This window comes from Pelobates fuscus, chromosome 1, assembly GCF_036172605.1.
Source record: "Pelobates fuscus isolate aPelFus1 chromosome 1, aPelFus1.pri, whole genome shotgun sequence".
In the NCBI taxonomy this organism is placed as follows: Eukaryota; Metazoa; Chordata; class Amphibia; order Anura; family Pelobatidae; genus Pelobates; species Pelobates fuscus.
The window spans coordinates 388,646,313-388,667,489 of NC_086317.1; the positions used below are offsets into that span (position 1 = coordinate 388,646,313).

Genomic DNA, 21,177 nt, shown 5'->3' on the forward strand with positions numbered 1-21,177 from the left:
GAGCCTCGACTGCCAGACCACCTACCTGAGGAACTGGAGACTGGTCTTCTAAAGGGGACTCTTATATCCACGGTTATTGCTCACAATACCATCACAGTTAGAAATTGCCTTGTTTTGCAGTTTTAATTTTCCTCTCTTTTTTTCTTACTTTTCTTTTAATGTTTATTAGTATGACATCTCATTTTAAACTCTAATATGCAACCAAAATGAGCACAAAGATGCACTACACGCAGACAGCCTTAACACTATGTGACACACACCCAACGCATCCTTATACCGATCAGCTACTCTTGACTGATCTTTACTTACCTAACCACCCCTCTGTGGTTATAACTCCCCCTGGCAATTGTCACCCATATGACATCGACACAGGGCGCACTGGTTGTTATACACTTCTCGCTCACTTAATGTAATTACACCACAAAATTCATACTGCATGTACTTTGTCTTACTATTCACTATATATTGAATATCACACATGCAGTGTGACAAAAGTAAAGAATTTTGAATTCTTAAAAAAAATAAAAAAAATTGTTAGGGCTGTAGAATATATTCACTTTATATAAATGCGTATAATATTACTTCTGGTACTATATCAAAAGGCATTGAAATAGATCTGTGCAAAGTCAGGAAGTGAAAAAAGGCACATCCCAATCACAAGTTATTTAGTCACTTTTCTGTAGTACAATTTACATATGAAACAAAAGTTTACACTAATAGTGCACTACACACACAAACAATAATATATATATATATATATATATATATATATATATAGAGAGAGAGAGAGAGAGAGAGAGAGAGAGAGAGAGATGTTTTGTTTTTTTTTACCTTTGAATGCTAATTTTTCAATTAACACATATTATAATTTAATGGCATTAGCAAGCTGCTGTGTCTAACATATCAAAAGAATAAAGAGATCTAAAGCACAGGTTTCGTTACAGCAGGGTTGAGTGACCATTAGAATGTTTAACATGCCAAAGGTCTGCTTAATTCCTCTGTAGGTAAAATAAATACAAAATAACAAAGTACACGCTGCTATTTCCTATATATACGCACACAAATTGTCATGAGTAAAAACACAGAGCTAGGGTGTTTTTTTTTTCGTAAAAAATTAAAAAAGACTTTCTATTTGTAGCTTTTAGCAATCCCAAAACGCGAAGTCTAAATATAAAAGGGCAGTAAAATAAAAATATTTCTCTTTAGGCTAAACAGCAGGAATAACAACTTTAAACCTGTTCTACAACATCTAGAGATATATATGTTCTCGATATTCAGTGCAGCAATAAGGCAGGCATTTGCACAAATCCACACTAACGTAGTATGATTACCAACGTAGGATGATTATAAACTTCCCTGGGGCGACAGGTATGTGTCTGTGTTTGTATATGTAATATTGCTATATCAATGCTGTTATTCTGCATTGCAGTGTCTCCGTTCATATGCAATCAGTAACAAATACAGCAATGCATGCAGAGATGATCTCATTCTTCTGTTTTAGCAAGGCCGGAGGCATTGCAATGGTTGTATTTGAATAGGATACTCAATACTTTAAACTTTGCAATAAAAACCTCAGAACAGAAAATGAGGCTTATTCCCTAGACACAGAATCTTAATAATTTAAAAAAACAAACTGCACATTTTGGGGCAAATTATTGTTAAACACATCTATATTATCAGCTTGACTAGATTTGCCTGAATTTTTCAATTCAGTTTTCACTTTCAGTTCTCTTATTATCACATTATCCCTGCCTTCACTGAAGCCTACAGGCCTGCTGGAGCCTACCTAAACTAAGCCTACTCCTAAGGGCTGAAAGGAGGCAGGGAGTGATGCCAAAGTACCCAAGGTGCAAGGTCATCCCATTCTAACACTGAATACAATAAGGAAGAGAAGGAGGATGGGCGGGCACTCCTGGCCCAATAACCACTATAGTGCACTGGAGTGGTCATCGTATTTGGAGTGTTCCGTTGATTAAAAAAATCAATGTAATCATTGCAAATAGTTTATAACAGCAATGCACCAGAATCTCTACAGCTTATTATGGTGGCTATAGAAACATAGAATGTGACGGCAGATAAGAACCATTCGGCCCATCTAGTCTGCCCAATTTTCTAAATACTTTCATTAGTCTCTGGCCTTATCTTACAGTTAGGATAGCCTTATGCCTATCCCACACATGCTTAAACTCCTTTACTGTGTTAACCTCTACCACTTCAGCTGGAAGGCTATTCCATGCATCCACTACCCTCTCAGTAAAGTAATACTTCCTGATATTATTTTTAAACCTTTGTCCCTCTAATTTAAGACTACGTCCTCTTGTTGTGGTAGTTTTTCTTATTTTAAATATAGTCTCCTCCTTTACTGTGTTGATTCCCTTTATGTATTTAAATGTTTCTATCATATCCCCCCTGTCTCGTCTTTCCTCCAAGCTATACATGTTAAGATCCTTTAACCTTTCCTGGTAAGTTTTATCCTGCAATCCATGAACCAGTTTAGTAGCCCTTCTCTGAACTCTCTCTAAGGTATCAATATCCTTCTGAAGATATGGTCTCCAGTACTGCGTACAATACTCCAAGTGAGGTCTCACCAGTGTTCTGTATAATGGCATGAGCCATTCCCTCTTTCTACTTCTAATACCTCTCCCTATACAACCAAGCATTCTGCTAGCATTTCCTGCTGCTCTATAACATTGTCTGCCTACCTTTAAGTCCTCAGAAATAATCACCCCTAAATCCCTTTCCTCAGATGTTGAGGTTAGGACTCTATCAAGAAGTCTTTGGGTGCTGTCCCTTTTAAGCAAAGTATTTTTCGAGCAGGTTTAGCAAAAATCTTAGCTCTTTAGAACCCTAAAGCCCAGCCCCTCTGCTTCCAGTCAGATATTTCATTTATGCATTAAGCATCAAAATCCAACTAAGCTTGGATGGCAATAATAGGCTGAAGGCACTGGGCTAAGCTGTCTAAGGTTGGATAATTGACTAACAACGCAGAACTGCATTATCACATCGGTGGATGAAGGGTAGAGCTTGTGATGCTTGGCAAACCCGTTTTTTCTCTCCAAACAGCACACCTTTCAGGGAACTATACTTATCCTGACTCCTGGTATGTATACGAGTAGTGAGGTGTGAAGAAACAGGATGGTTATGGCTCTCTTGAAGGTCCGTAGAAACAAAAAGTTATATTTTCTGTGAAATCTCTAGAATACCAGAGGATGCTGCACCATTATATGCTGGAGTGTATATTGTGTATAGAGTGTATATTATAAAAACGCAAAGGAAGATGAGCGTGAAAGAAATACCATGATTTGCACAATCATGGAATGTAAGACTCTTTGCTATCATGAGATATCTGGGTGGTATTTAGGAAAATGCACATAAGTGTTGAAACTGCAAAGTGTAATAGTAAAGAAACACTAAAGTATTAGGTTTACAAACAAGTTTCTCGGTTAGTGCAGCGGAAGTGCCTCTAATGGCTTTCAGTATGACAGTGACTAAAGGTGGATTTAAAGGGACACTATAGTCACCAGAACAACTTCAGCTAATTGCATTTGTTCTGGTGACTATAATAATTTCCTTCAGGCTTTTTGCAGAAAATAATGTCTTTTCAGAGAAAATGCAGTGTTTACATTACAGCCTAGTGATAACTGAACTGGCTACTCCTCAGATGGCTACTTGAGATGCTTCCTAGTGGCTCTGATTAAGTTGGTATTTTAGTATCAATAGAAATCGTTTACATAAAAACTCACATTTGACCTGTGTATGACTACAGTTAGAAATGTGTTAAAGTGTAAGGTAGCTGATTTGTAAGCTCAAGAAGGGTTAATATACCATGTGTTTGCTGCCAGGTCAACTTGCCCTAGAGGCATTGTCTTCTGTATGCATTGAGATGTGACATAATGTAGTAACAAGAACAGTGTCCGGGTCCGCAGCACGTGACACCACACAGCTTTTTACTTTTAAATAAAGCATACATACATATAACCAGTGTTTAATAGGCAGAGCATGACATTTATGTGTGGTTTTCAAGTTTAAGGTACAAAGATATTTACCACTACCATCACTGTGATTCCCGAAATCCCTTTGCTGGTATAGAATGTACAAAGCATTAGCAGCTAGACATGTGCAATTTGTTTAACGCCAAATCGAATTTCATCCAACCTCTAAAGCACTTGAATTTCCAAATTGATGGAAAACAAAACCAAAACGACAGATCTTCTAAGCCATTCTTTTTGAGAAGAATAGCAATTTAGGGAGATATCTACTAAATAACTGAAAGAGCAAAAATAAATAAATAAATAAATAACAGAGAGTACATGGAAGTGGGAGGGCATCAATGAAGGAGTAAAGTTGGTATGGAGGGTAGACAGATGCTTCCCCTTGCAGGCATTGACTTCAAAAGGATAAGATGAATCATTTCTGCACAGAATTTTTATTTTGTACCAGGGGTGCATCTAGCCCCAGCACAGAAGTGTTTTTCTCTGTTTTATTAATTATATTTATATAGCGCCAGCAAATTCTGTAGCGCTGTGCAATGGGTGTGTGCAATGTTTCAAGCTTCAAATCACTGAAGTGGTCATGGTGGTTGGAATAATTCTTTAAGAAAAGGTATTTTCTTAATTCTGATCTTACAGCAATTTAGCAGATAAGTCTCTAAATTTGTACTTTGTAATTTCGTGACTGCCTTCATTCATTCATTCCCTAAAAGTATTAAATGGGCGTCCAAATTTTGAAAATTAAAGAAATTCGAAAAATTACAAACTGATACCAAACCAATTTTTTTCCCATGCACATACATTTCAACAGCTGTATACAATTAAAGCTTTAAATAAGTGGGTCAATGCGTTTTCACACAGGTGGTGTTGGTGACCAATAACGGAATACGTTATGTTATAATGAAGATTTAAACATTACATACGTTGGTCACTATATAAATGAGGCTGATAATTTTCCTGCATGACATTTTCCATGTCTTTCTGTCCTTGGATATGTCCACAAACTAGCTTCACACATTCAATCCAATGGCAGTTGCATTAAGGAACTAAGAAATAATTTTATTCCTAGTGTGTCAGTGTTTGGCAGACACTAAAGGCACCATAACCACCACAGCGTGCCCAAGGAAACTAGGTAAGTTGCAAACTGCTTGAAAACATTTTTGACTATATGCTGTGGAATGATGCCACGGGACTCCAGGCAGCATAAACATTACAACATGCTGCGGTGTTTACTGTGCATAGAATAAGCCCTTCCAATATTAAAATGAAATAAAACAGCTGATGTTATTTGGTAAATCTACACCATTTGTCTGCTTCCTCTTACTAATCCTAATTTTGTTTGATCGGATGGTACAGATGGTCAGCATTAAAGGGACAGTTTAGGCAAACTGTTTAACCCCTTGAGGTTAGAATGGCACCATAACAACTTAATTTAGATTAAGTTATTTTGCTGCCTGGAGTGTTCCTTTAACTGAACCAAAATTATACTGCCAATGAGCAGGTTGGTAGAGGTGGGCTGGAATAGAGGATGCAGAATAGAATTGAGATGGAGAAGGAGTGAGCTCAGTTAGACGAGGATGTTGCGGGTGAACGTGTGTGTACAGGGATACACTGCACCAGAGCTTGGAACTCTACAAACTACACAGCAGCAAAAAATGCCAGCAGGGACTGTAAAAATGACTGGTAAAATAAGAAGAGACATGAGTTAGTGTCTGATAGCACAAAAGCTGTGAAGACACATACAAGGTTATTCTCTAAGGTGTGAGTTTGTGTTATTAAAAGTGAATATTGTTTTTGTATTTTATTGTACCCTATTGTATCAATGCAATGTTTTGTGAACCCAGGACATGCTTGAAAACGAGAGTTATCTCAATATATCCTTCCTGGTAAAATATTTTATAAATAAATGTAAAATGTTAAACTAGCATTCAAAAAATTGTCAGTGTCATCGCCATGTTTTTATTACAACTATTTGGACCTGCTCTTCACTAACTGTTGAACAGAATACCAGATAATGAGAGGAGAATGGAAGTTAAAGGTAAAGAGAACACTGAGAAGGAAGAGTAGAAATGGAGGAAGAATGGATTGTTAACCGAGATAGAGTTTAAGAGTTTAATACAGAGATTAGGGGTATTGATATAGCGAAGGGAAAATCATATGGAGAGAATAGGATAACATAAGACAAGGTGAAGCTGGACACTCAGATAGCTTACTTGATTTAAATGATCTGCTTTACAACAATGGGCACTCAGTCTCTGACTCAAAAAATATTTGTTGTTACTGTGTTACAGGCTTAAAATCTTTATTGATTATAACCTATGAAAGGCATACAATTACAAACCAACCATACAAACTTGACTAGCATTGTTTATATTTATTCCAAATGCCTTATTAAAGATTGCAGTGGTATAACAATTTCTAATAAACCAAAAAATGGCAATATGAGAAGTTTTTAGCTGACGTTTGCTAACATTTTCCGCACACCCACTCTGAACATACTGCAGCCTTGTTTGGTCTGCATCTCTCTCTGAACAGTCATCCTGTGAGCTGGAACAGCTGTGAAAGAGGCATGGGGGTGGAGATTTGGAGTTGCTGGCTCAAAATTTAAATAAAGCAAAAAAAGGCCTGGCTAGATTTACTATATCTCCTTATTTACAGAATGCCTTATAGTAGGTCTAAGCATGGCCCTAACATGTAAATCTCTATATTTCCAAATAAAGGAATCGTCCTAGACACTTTGTATAAACGTGCTGTAAACAAATGCTAGAATATACACACAAGAGCACAGATCTAAAATCATAATGGATCAATATGCCCTATATATATATATATATATATATATATTTTGTCTACAATTATGTAGCTGTGCATAATTACTATTTCTTAAAAACCATTACAACAACTGTGTAATGAAGAAGAATGCCACTTCTAGAGTGCCAGAAAAAAGAAACGGCAAAAATAAAAAGAAGAAATTATGTAGATCTGTGGATCTTTTAATTTTTTTTTTTAAATCTGTGGTTATGAGTAAAATTTCCTGTTACATACAGGGTCTTTTGCAGAATTAATATAACAGATAATAAAACTGCTTCACAGTCATATCTCACTGCTTAGTGATAACGCTTCTTACACATGAGCATGACAGCAAACAGTTTTTATTTTTAATTCTGCCCGTCGGTAGCATTGAATGAATGCTGATGGAACTGTATCACTGCAGCAGAGGAGGGAGCATAGCGTATAAGGAAGAGAGTGAATTTTATCCCAAAATAGGCTGCAAGCTGGAAACCCTTCTTACTCATATTACATCTTGCCATGATTTCCTATGATGCAGTGCTCTGAGAATGTCCATTTATTCCGTCAACTATCCCAGGAGATTTACTTATGTGTCAGTCTAGACTCTAGCTCAAAACAGTAAATTTTAGGCCAACTAACTTGATCGTTTTCTGAATGCAAGTAATGTGAAAAGATGTGCCACAGAAAACCTCTGGCATATCACTTATTAAGGATCACTCCTCATCCAATCTATGCCCCAGTTTGTCACTGTTATCATATATCAACGGTCTGACAACTTACCTTGGTGCCGCTAGCCCGTGTCGCCACATCCCCTTGTACTGGAAGCTCTTGCAAGGAGCTTCTGTAAGCTCCACTGAGCTAAACTCTGTCATGTAGGGCTTAATTCACTGGCTGAAAGAGTCAGATAAGCACTTTCAGCCATTGAGCTTGGCCCTGCTTGGTTAGACTTAGCTCAGTTTCAGGAGCAGCAGCTGTGGGACTCTTCTAAATATTCTACCACTAGACATTCTGCCTAATTTAATCTGAACATTGACCCCTCTCTAACTCTAAATCCTCTAATCATAAGAACCCACTTTATCCTCATCTTGTCTAACTTTGACCCCAAGCTATAATTATCCTTAACCCTGTTCTTTAACACTAAAAAACAGCCATCACAAATATGCTATATTACATTACAAGCACACATAGGAATGTACACTTGTACTTAAGCAGTTATCAGATATTAATATATCTATATTTTCCAGAACGTTTTATGCCTGTAAGTTCTTCTTTATAAATGCATGAAATCCACTTCATCCAATTGTCTTCTATTTTTAATACACTTTTTGAAGCATAATCTGTAAAACTTTATTTTGCAAGAAGAGTCTGGGTTTTTAGTAGCTATTTATCTAGTGTTAGTTTGTATCTTCCATCCCCCTTCTAGAATATGCTTGACAACCAGTGGAAATGTTTACCTAAAAACAGTGTTGTTTCTGAGCACTGTGTTAAAACCACAGGGGAATGGGAAGTGTGATAAACGGTAAACAAACAAAAAAAGCATCATTTGTATTGTACCCAGATATACAAAATGTCCCCTCTGTAACACTATCTATAAGGACTGTACCCAATTGTAAAAAAATAATAATTAGGCTTAAGATACAAATAATACATTTCTTAATCCCTCCAAATATAATTAACAATATGGTTATATAGGAATCCAATTGTAGCCTGCCAAAATAACTAAATTAATCTATCTACTGTAATAGCAGAATGAATACTGATGGAATTGATTTTTTAAATCTATTGATATAACCATGTTCAGGCGATAGTCCCTTTCTATGTTTTATGCTTCACTAACTGGCTGTAAAAGTTCAAGGACATTATTAGTTTTTTCAGTTTTTTTTCCAGCAAATTTATTTTTGGCTACGTAGCAAATAACTGAGAAATCACACGCTTCTAACAGATATAAAGTAATGCCGGTCAGTAATGATAGGCTGGATATATGGCCCCCAAAATGTAGTACTTTAAAAATTGTGTTCACTTTTGATTGGTACAAAGTTACATCACGCCCCTAGACATGAATACACTTTCTAAATGTTGCTACACATTTAAACATTGGGCAGTACTTTATGAACGTGTGTGTGGTTTCATTTATTCGGGGCTCCCTCAGCGCTGCTTAAAGGGACACTCCAGGCACCCAGACCACTTCTGCTCATTGGAGTGGTCTGGGTACCAACTCCCACTACTCCTAACCCTGCAAGTGTAATTATTGCAGTTTTTTATAAAATTGCCGCGCATGCGCATTAGGTCTCCTCGGCCGACAGAATCACAGGGAGGAGCGGCGCGGAGTAACTGGGGATTGGTGGGTGGGAGGGAGAGGGACCCTCCAGTGCCAGGAAAACGGATTGTTTTCCTGGCACTGGAGTTTCCCTTTAAGGGTCGAGGTTAAAACAGTGATCTCTAAACTGAAGTCCATGGAATTTTGGTTTATCATATATGAGGGTCTTCACCACTGAAAATTATTTTCTTACAAGTACCATATGTATATATGATCACATAACATAAAACTATTTATAAAGGCAGAATTAATAAAACAAATATAAGCCACAATAGATCCTAAGATGTTTTCAAACTACAGCTTCCATGATAATTTGTCATTCTAAACGCATGCAAAGAATCATGGGAGTTGTAGTTTGAAAACATCTAAGGATCTACCTTTTGGGCACTCCTGCGCTAAATGAAATGGTTTTCCATTAAAGATTACTGGAGAGTCAGGCCAGCACAATACATTTCAGGCAGTCATTGTCTAAAAAGGATTACAGGATGTATTTAACAAAGAATCAGATCTCACTTCACTATAAGAAAATATAGCATCTGGTTATTATATACAATGGTTCTCTATGGTGAATTAAATATTTAGTAATTAGAAGCAATAGATTTTTTATACAATTTTTTATACAATGTAAATTTACCATGTATTATTCTAGATACAAAATTCAAAGAAAAATACAAATTGATGATGCATGCACGCACATTAATTATTTAGAGCAATGAATGACGGGCCAATTGTTCATAAACTAAATGTGCAAGGTTTTTTCCCTCTCCTATTGATATTGTGAGTGGGAGGTAGGTACATTCTCTCCCATGAGAAAACTAAGCAAAAATAGAGCTAACCTGATTACATCAGGTATCAGTGCTTCCTTTTGAATGAAAGGCTAAATGTGGACCCTGGCAACAGACATGCATCTCTCATCAAGAAAAAAAAAAAAAAAAGTAATGAATAAATAAGAATAATAGTTTTGTATAGTGCTTTATAAAATGCATACTTGCTGCACTAAATCCCAGAATACCTCTTTAATATTTAAATGCCTTACTAAGTTGACATGGATAAACTCAAGGGACTATTTCAGGTTCATATGGGTCACCCTGTCCTTCAGTAAGTCTGAGAAAGCAAATGGAAGCACTAATGGCTGAATTGATTACCCATTTAAAAAAAAAAAAAAAAAAAAACCACACACTCACAACGGAAAAAAGAACAACAAAGCAAAATAAGAAAGAAAGAAAAATCTAGGCATAAAGTAACAAACACAGGGTGCTGTTAGAGCTTATGATGTAAATAGGTTATGGGGTCAAGCTATCTAATGCCAGCCACTCCTTTAAATTGCAACATCACATGAAGGAATTCAAATTTCATGATGCTGGCTCAAGACAATTTGGCCACATCAAATCACAGCAGGCCCCTTCAGCACCACCAAATTGGGGAAGCCATATTGGTGCTACCAAATGGCACAGCCACCACGAGCTTGCTAGCATCGTAACCACTGCAAAGGGATGTCTCGCATTGATGGTCCTCGGGAGTGTTCCTTTTAGTGTATGTGTGTGTGTAACATGTTCATATAGAAGAAAAGTAAAATTAATTGCACAAATAAACACTATAATATGGGAGACTTTCATGTCGTATGAAAGCTTGGTCTAATTCTGTGTTTTGCACAGAGATTAGCACCTTAGTGGGGGTATCATTTACATAATTTATCTCTATAAATATAGTGATAGTGGTTGTTTACAAAATGCAGTCAGATAAGATGTGAAAAAGGCTTTTGTAGATTGCAAAAGAGATAAAATGGTCTGTGTGCAGATGTCTAAACAATAGCCCAGATGGTGATATAGCTCAGTGTTTGGTTTTATATAATTGAGATGTTGGGGTTCATAGGTTTGATTCCCATTATGGTACACATTTGCAATTTATTTATATTCAGTCCCTTAACCCCTTCAGGACCGGCCTGTTTTTGCGATGTTTGTACGTTAAGGACCAGAGCAGTTTTAACACTTTTGTGGTGTTTGTGTTTAGCTGTAATTTTCCGCTCTCTCATTTACGGTTCCCATACAAGTTATATACTGTTTTTTTCACGACAAGAAGGGCTTTCTTTACATACCAGTATATATATTATGTCATATATTGTATTTAAAAAAAATAATAAAATATGGTGAAAAATAAAAAAAAAAACATGTTTTTGGACTTTTACTTGAAAAATCGTTTACTTATCTACAAAAGCTAATGAAAAAAACTGCTAAATAGATTCAAAATTTTGTCCCGAGTTTAAAAACACCCAGTGTTTACGTGCTTTATTGCTTTTTTTTGCAAGTTATAGGCCTATAAATACAAGTAGGAAATTGCTGTTTCAATATATATATATTTTAAATGTATCAATAGTGACATTGTTACACCGTTATCTGTCATAAATCCCCGAAACACACCTAACATGTACATATTTTTTAAAGTAGACAACCCAGGGTATTCAAAATAGGGTATGTCCAGTTTTTTTTAGTAGCCACCTAGTCACAAACACTGGCCAAAGTTAGCATTTATATTTGTTTGTGTGTTAAAAATGCAAAAAACGCTAACTTTGGCCGGTGTTTGTGACTAAGTGGCTACTAAAAAAAGCTGAACATACCCCATTTGCAATACCTTGGGTTGTCTTCTTTTGCAAATGGTATGCCATCATGGGGCTAATTCTCATTCCTTGGCTACCATACGCTCTCAAAGGCAACCTAACCAATCTGACAAATTTCAATAAAAAAAAAAAAGTAAAATCAAGCCTTATATTTGACCCTGTAACTTTCACAAACACTATAAAACCTCTACATGTGGGGTACTGTTATACTCAGGAGACTTCGCTGAACACAAATATTAGTGTATCAGAACAGTAAAATATATCACAGCAATAATATCCTCAGTGAAAGAGCTGTTTGTGTGTGAAAAATGCAAAAAACTTCACTTTCACTGACAATATCATCGCTGTGATATGTTTTACTGTTTTGAAACACTAATATTTGTGTTCAGCGAAGTCTCCCGAGTAAAACAGTACCCCCATGTACAGGATTTAGGGTGTCATAGAAAGTTACAGGGTTAAACACAGTGCTAGCAAATTAAATTATCTGGACTTTTGGCCTGGGTTGGCAGGCAGGTCCCTCAAATTGCAATCATTAAAATTACTTAATTAGGTAAAAATATTACATAAATATGCACGTAGAATTTTAATATATATACATATTTATATATTTGACGTCTACGTGTATATTTATGAAATTATTTATGTAATTATGTATGTGGACATATGTATATTTCGTATTATTTTTATTTATTTATTTATACATAGATATATATATCATTACATTCTAAGTGTATTTTGATATAAATATATATATATCAATATCAAAATACTGTTAGAATAAAACTGAATATATATATATAATTTTTTTTTAATTATTAAAAATTATTTTTATTTTTTGTTATTTATTTTTATTAACATATTATTTGTATTTTATAATAATATATATATATACCATATATATAGTTATTATATATATTGTATATATTCGTGTGTAATTTAAATATAAGTGTATTTTTATAATTATATACGTATATATAAATATAAAAATACACTTAGTGTGACATTATATATATGATATATATACATATATTATATATAGGTATATATAGATATAATACATGTATATATAGCATATATATATACACATATTATTTTTTTTTTTACACAGATTTTTTTTTACACTTTATTTTATGATTTTTTACTTGCAGGGAGACTGCCTGTCAGCACAGACAGTCCCCCTGCAGGCAGATACACAGACCCCTATTGCGGTCATGTGATCGAGTGATCACATGGCCGTGGGGTCCTGATCTGCAGAGGGGGGACTGCCCGGGCAGACAGGCAGTCCCCCTGGACCGGGAGGAGAGCTGATCGCCGCCGTGGGACCGACGGCGATCAGGTAAGTAGCCCAAAACCGTTATGACGGTTCAGGACCGTCAGCGGTCCAAACGCACGTTTTACCGCTGACGGTCCTGAACCGTCAGCGGTCGTTAAGGGGTTAAGGACTGAGGCAGTTGTACAAGTTGTGATCAAAACAAAACGTAAACAAAACTTTGAATTTGCGCTATATGTCTGTTCAACCAGAATTATTATACATCATTTTATTCAGGAGAAACAGGGCTTTCATATCATATCAAATATTTATATATGAAAGATAATTTAATATTAATAGAAAATTAAAAAATTTCTCAAAAATTGAGAAATTAAAAAAAATTAATTGAGAAATTGAGAAATTAAGAAAAAAAATTTTTTTTTTAGTTCTACAAAACATTTTAACTGTGAATAGCATAATACGGTTATCTATTACTGCAATAAAATACACATTTTTTGGGGTGTTTTTGAGAGTTGCAGGGTCAAATATAGCACGTTACATTTTTCAGTTTATAACACATTGAAATTTGCAAAGATGTTGCCTTGGAGACCAAATGGTAGCCCATGAATGAGAATTACCCCCATGAGGGCATACCATTTGCAAAAGTAGAAAACCCATGTATTACAAATGGGGTATGTACAGTCTTTTTGGTCCAGCCTCTTAACAAGGGTTTGTGTCCTTTTTATACACAAGAGTCCATACACTAAGAGCCAAGTACTATAGGCTCTAGAAAAGGTGAGCAGCTTACAATACTTTTTATATTTGCCCTATATTGAACTAGCATATTGCACTAGGAGTTTGTCTCCATTTTTAGCTTTAAAAAGTTTGTCAAGATACAGCTGAAGATGGGCAGTGTGACCGAAGTACACATCAGTCTATGAGATCAGAGCCTGTCCTTGTTAGGCTCTGTTAAATGTGAGTGTTCAATAAAAGCACCATTTTGACAAAAAATATTGGCAATATTGCACTATATGTGTGTTTACTTTTTTTAGGCTACAGAGCCCTTTGTATATAATTTAAGGTAAGTAGTTTTTAGCCTACAGCGCTTCACTTTTGACTAAGGTGGGTCTATATAACACACAGTTAGGTTTTACAAATTTTATAAGGTTGTGTAAAGGTGAGAGATATTTGCACATAGGTGGTAGCAGGTTTTATATATCATTTCTTTTTATACACCTTTAAGCACCTCCTGCACAATTAAGCACTTTTGCCAGAAAGTTCAGATAATTTAATTTGCAAGCCCTATATTTGGCCCTGTAACTTTCCAAAACACCATAAAACCTGTACATGAGGGCACTGGTGTACTCGTGAGGCATCACTAAACACAAACCTGTATATTTTATTGCAGTGAAATGTCTAAAATAAATAAAATGTATAATGACAATGTGATCAGTGAAATGGCAGTTTGTGTGTAAAAAATGCAAAAAAAAAAAACCAATATGAACATTAATTTTCGTCAGGGTCTGTGACTAAGTGGCTACTAACAAATACTGGACATACCTCATTTGAATACCTAAAGTTGTAAACTTTTGGAAATTATATGATGATTGGGTAATTCTTATTCCTGGGATGCCATATGATTATTATTATTATTATTATTATATTTATATAGCGCCATCAAGTTCCGCAGCGCTTTACAATGGGTGGACGAACAGACATGTAGTTGTAACCAGACAAGTTGGACACACAGGAACAGAGGGGTTGAGGGCCCTGCTCAATGAGCTTACATGCTAGAGGGAGTGGGGTAAAATGACACAAAAAGGTAAGGATAGTATTAGACTAGTGACAGTTGCAGAAGAGGAATCAGTTGGGAGCTATTAACAGTTTAATTGATACGCTTTTATGAAGAAGTGGGTTTTTAATGATTTTTTGAAGGAGTGGAGACTGGGTGAGCATCTAACGGAGGAGGGAAGGGAGTTCCACAGGAACGGTGCAGCCCTCGAGAAATCTTGAAGGCGAGCATCAGAGGTGGCAGTACGGGCAGAAGATAGACATAAGTCTTCAGCAGAGAGTAAGGGCCTAGAAGGGACATACTTGTGTATAAGGGAGGATAGATAGGTGGGAGCAGCATTATGTAGCAATTTGAAAGCAAGAGCCAGAATTTTAAATTGAGCTCTATATTTTATAGGAAGCCAATGTAGGGACTGACAGAAGGGTGAGGCATGTGAGGTGCGGGCGTACAGGAAGATGAGCCTCGCTGCGTTATGATCTCAAAGGCAACATAGGCCCAGCAAACAAAAGTGACAAATTTCCCCAATGTGTAAAACCTGAAATGAGGAAAACCATCTGACCCTTTACGTTCCAAAAATCCCATAAAACCTGTGCATACACAATTATGTGTATTGTATTGCAGTAAAATCTAACAGTATTATGACATTTACAGTCGAAATGCCATGCAGAACTTAGAAAAATTAAGTTTAGATTTTATCAGGGCCGTCTTTAATTTTGATTGGACCCTGGGCAAGCATTTACTTGGGCCCCCCTGACTACATATAGATACACACAAATACACTACCTGACACACATGCAGATACACACAAGAACATACAGATACACACAGACACTGACACACACATAGACACACACACAGGTACAAACACTGACATACATGCAGATACAAAAGGTACACACACACTGACACACATTCAGACACACATGCAGATATACAGATACAAACACTGACACATACAGATACACACACAAACGCAAATGGACAACATACAGATACAGAGACACATTCTGACAGACGTACTGACACAGACAGCCATACTGAAACACACATACACAAAGACATACTGAACCACACAGACATACAGATACACTGACAGACATACTGGCACATATACACACAGACAGACAGCCATACTGAAACACACATACACAAAGACATACTGAACCACACAGACATACAGATACACTGACAGACATACTGGCACATATACACACAGACAGATGGACATACTGAAACACACATACACTGACAGACATATTGACAAACGCAGACATACAGAACCACACAGATATACTGACACACTGACAGACATTCTGGTACACATACACACAGACAGACAGACATACTGAAACACACATACACACAGACACTGACAGACATACACACATACAGACATTTTGACACTCACAGACAGCCATACTGAAACACACAGACATACAGAACCACAGGGACACTGACAGACTCATGCACACACAGACATACTGACACACTGACAGACATTCTGGCACACATACACACAGACAGACATACTGAAACACACATACACACAGATAGACATACATATATACTGACACACACACACTCAGACATTCATGCAAAATTTGATAACCACCCTCCAGTGGGCTGGCTGGGGTGGCTGGGGTGGCTGGGAGTTAAGCTCTCGCTCTCTCCCGGCCTGGCCCCCTGTATCCTGTATCACCAGCACTAAGTGTTTTTGTGTTTCTAAGTGTGTAAAGCAATGTAACATATTGGGGATTATTCACTAAACTGAGAATTATGGGGAACGATCACAAACTAAACTACCATAAAGCTGCAGTGAGGCATATCTCCACAATAGACAGTTGTTGGCCTCATTGTAATATTGTTGAATACGCTTCTGAATTGATTTATTTTGGGGGTTAAACTTCTAATATGATTTAATATTTTGAAATATATTTTAATATATTAATCTATTCTGAAAGTTGATCCAGAAATATTAAATCATTTGAAAATTGTATCCAAAAATATTGAATTGAGGCCATCATTGTATGGGAACTGCAGACTCCAAAACACCAAAGCGAGTGTAGAGTATATTTAAAGAAAGACTATAACTCCCCAGGATTCTAAATATATTACGTTTATATTGTTTTGAATTTTTAACTCAATGGTGTACATTTTTGGAGTTAATTCCTGTAAAATTATTCTGGCACACATACACACAGACAGACATACTGAAACACACATACACACAGATAGACATACATATATACTGACACACACACACTCAGACATTCATGCAAAATTTGATAACCACCCTCCAGTTTATTACCTTTTCCTGGAGGGTGGATTCCCTGGGGTCCAGTGGGCTGGCTGGGGTGGCTGGGAGTTAAGCTCTCGCTCTCTCCCGGCCTGGCCCCCTTCTGAGCAGCTGGTCCTCCTTCCTCCCGCGCGGTTCCGGTTTCTGTGGGAGGAAGTGACGCGCAGCGGTCACTTCCTCCCAGACGGCTGCCGAAAAGCAAGGGCCCGGTCGCGCTGTTAAAGCACCACCACGCCCGACCGGGCCCCTGCTGACACAGGCCCACCGGGTGGCCCTAAGTGCATGGGCCACCCGATGGGCCCCCATAGTTTGCGGGCCCGGGCAAACGGAGCAGCTGTCTTGGGCCCCCCAGCAGGGACAGGGCCCGGGGCAGCTGCCCCGTTTGCCCCGCGTTAAAGACGGCCCTGGATTTTATTCATATTAAATTAGGTTTCATATATAAATATTTGTTGTGAAATGAAAGCCCTATATAAGTGTGGGTGCACTTAATATGAACGATTAAAGGGTGATTGAACCTGTAGCTGAACTTTTAGAAAACTTTTGGTTTTGGTTAGGTCAGAACTTGTACAATTGCCTCTATCCTTAAGGGGTTAATCAGTACACAATGAATCCCATAGCTCAAGAGTTAGGGAGAGTTAACACTTTCTGTCACTTGTGATGCCTATGGTCTGCTTTGATAACCACAGCCGTACAATAATGTTGTGTTATGTGCTTGGCTTACCCAGGATGGTAACTCTTTCTTTGTCATGAACAAGGTTTTAGCAGTGATAACTTCTTCATTCTGCAAGGCTTCCAAAACTGTATTAAGTCTTCTCAGTTTGCTTAGACGAGATCCCTTCCAGCCCAGGTAAAACAGCAGTCCGACGACCACGAAAAGTATGCTCATACCCAGGTACCCACAAAGGTATACTGGCAACAGCAGCAGCAATGTCTTGCCCAGAGTCAATAAGCTGGCAACCAGTTCAGAACTAGAGTTGGAAGGCGATGGGGATTGCGCATCCTCTGTGCCCGTGCTAGTGGATGATGGGGACACGGTTCCTTCTGTGCCCGGACTGGGGGTTGATGGGACTTGTAGCCCTTCTGTGCCAGGCATGATGAAAGCTGATGGTCTCCGCTAAGTATGAATCAAACCTGGGTGATAGGATAATACTGCGTTAAACTGACATGACAAGCAGGCTGGGTGGATTATCACACACGGCTCTTAGCTGGTACTTACAGTGTATGGAAAGATGGGTCCTCTAATGCAGTCTAAACTGGGCACTGCACAGGAGATCTGCAGTCAGTGCCAGCTGTGTCTCAGAGGGTGAGGTCAGTGCCAACTCTGCATCATGCCAGGCGCTCTATACTGGTAACTGGTGCAGGGCGGCTCCCCTGTGTGCCCACTGACCCGGTATACCCACAGGCATGGGTCTCCCCGGTTTTACAAGCTCACCAGCCCTTTTTAAAGTATCAGTAGCTACAATAATCCAGACTGCTCACACACACCCGGCACCCCACACCCCACACCACCCCCGGGGTCACTGCTCACACTCAGTCGTTCACCGCAAGCAGTTGCCATCCAGTCCGGGTAGGAGTGACTACCCTCCTCCCTCCCGCCAGCTGATTGGTGGGCCGATCCGACCCTGTATGGAGGCGGGAATGCTGACCTCCCTGCTCAGCCTGACTTGGTGACGGAGGACGGTCTGCAGTGGGCGTGGCCTCGCTCTGCGGGAACTCTCTTGGAACTCCAGGAGTGATTGCATTCTATGATAGAATGCCACATCATGTTTCTGGATGGATGGGGCTGCCAAAGGGTAAAGTATCCAGTAAAGCCATTGGAAGGGGATGAACAATAAAACATTCCTGGCAATACTGGACATTACTGTGGAACCCACAGGGTTAACAATTCTCATTATTCTTATAGACACGAGTAGAAAAGTCAATGAAATATGATTAAAAAGGTATACTTTAGTAATGTCAACAATGTGATCAAATTGTATAACCTCTTGTAACTATATACACGATTAATTATATTTCTTTTCTTTTTTTTCAGACTTGTGCTTGTTTCTTATATGCTATTGGCCCTAGAACACCTGCTCCTCTGTGTGCCCCTTTGGGATTCTAGAAGTAAGAAGTTGCCTTTAACCCCTTAAGGACCAAACTTCTGGAATAAAATGGAATCATGACATGTCACACATGTCATGTGTCCTTAAGGGGTTAAAAGAGGATAAATAAATATAGAGTCAAGTTAGTTTAAGTTAGTTTAAATGAAATTAAGTGCAAGGTAAGCTTTGTGTCACACAGTGATTAACAGTGAATTTTAGGTAAAATTACAGGCCTCCCAACTGTTCTTAATCCAGTGGAAGAGTTCCAATTTCAGGGTCCTGTCTCGCAGTACCTGGCTGGTTCCCTGGTGTCTATCAGATGTGCTCATGCTATGTTAAGAGTACTAAGACCATGTACAGAATGCTTTATAAGTGATCTGCGCATGCAAAGTCTTTAAAGGAACCCTCCAGGTACCATAACAACTGCATTACTGGACTGCACCCTTCAGACCTGCACAATCCTGTAGCAAGTTACACAGCTACCTATGTTAGGAGATATGAAACTGGATATCACACTAAAATTATAAATAATCTAAACCCTGACAATTCACACTCTTGTGAACAACCCTGACCCTGTAATATGCGAAAAGTAGCTTCTTATGCTTCATCTCTAAGGAGCCATTGTTGCTGTTGCCCATGAATGGTCTATGTAAAATCCCAAGTTCTCTACATAATATTCCATACATGCCTGTTGTTGTTGATGCAAATGGAGCTCTCATGAAATCTTTGATTTACTAAATTTCGTTCTCCAGTAACATTTTGTAACAGGAACAGGATGCCTAGTTCCTGACTTTGCATCCAGACTTGAACCGCTATCATGTCCGTCCCTTCTCCATGCCATCAGTGACCTCAAAAAGCTACCACAGTAACCCGGTAACGTATGGGTACTTGCCCAGCAGCTTGAGCACATTAGTGATATCTACCAAACATCAACCATATACTGGATAAAGCAATAAATCCAACCTTGTACCCAAGCACTAGACAAGACAGAGTGTAGGGGCAGACAATAACAGTTTGTTGAACAACAGGCAGTATATTTATACAGCATATGGTGTTAAATAAAGGCACAATAAACATGCTAAAAAGTGTGGACCTTGTGGGAGACTGGAGTGACAAAGTAGGAAAGAGAGTGCTGGGCACACACTTGTACCAGTATGTCTGGGCTTATCTGAGTAAATGGCTAAGTGGTAAAGGTGTATGTAGTTATGTGTATACTATGGTGGGACATTAAAACAAGGGGGGGGGGAGCTCTCTATAGAGGAGTTCCTTCAATTTAAAGGCACCACTCGATAGAGTATACCTATGTTGTAAAGGACAAGTATTCTGGTCACCAGGAATCAGAGCGACACACTCTGGATCGTTAGTGGGTACTTAGATATTACTACTAGGTTTGCTGCTTTGCACCTCGGTAAAGCTCTGGGACGTTTACCACTATGTGCCAGGAGGCTCTAAAGAAAAAGGTGCGCTCATCGTTGGTCACAGTTAACAGGGTTACCCGGTCAGAGAACTGTATTTTAAACTTTAAAACAAGCACACAATTATCCTTATCAGTCCCACCACAGCAAATACGGTACTTCATTGTAACCTGCTCCAGTCCCACACAATGTTAAGCTTTTGTTGTCTACTTTGGGTTGTCCTTCACAGCGTTAACCCTTTAGATGTCAGTAGGGATTCATCCTGAATGTCCCAATGTCCAGTTGGTAGATTTTACTGTGTCCTTGGTGATTAACCTGTTAAATACACATGCCCAAATGTTTTATTGCAGATGGCCTGGATAGTTTAATCTTTTAAGGGTGGAGGGGGATTTCCCCCTAATAAAGGGTCCATAGTTTAAGGTTAAGAGGCTAACCTGTGAGTAAGGTTCTGCTACCATTACAGGTTATGGTGATATTTATTTGCTACATCAACATAACTTTTTTTTTTTTTTTTTTTTTTAAAGATTGTGACCAGGTATCAGGATTATTCTTCGCAAATTTTAGGAGATTTCCGAACCTCATGATAACCTTACTGAAAATGCAACCAGAGTATCCTATTTACACACACAAG

At 38.1% G+C, this 21,177-nt stretch overlaps 1 protein-coding gene across 1 annotated transcript in view; it reads right to left on the reverse strand.

Annotated features, from left to right (window-relative positions):
* Positions 1-18,625, reverse strand: part of ESYT1 (extended synaptotagmin 1) — an 81,843-nt gene extending 63,218 nt beyond the window's left edge. Inside the window, exons 1-2 of the mRNA XM_063426404.1 lie at positions 18,264-18,625; positions 17,769-18,178 (exon numbers count right to left, since the gene is read on the reverse strand). Of these exons, the coding sequence (XP_063282474.1) occupies positions 17,769-18,140 (372 nt within the window). The 5' untranslated portion in view covers positions 18,141-18,178; positions 18,264-18,625. The remainder of the gene's footprint in view (positions 1-17,768; positions 18,179-18,263) is intronic.
* Between the last annotated feature and the right edge of the window lie 2,552 nt (positions 18,626-21,177).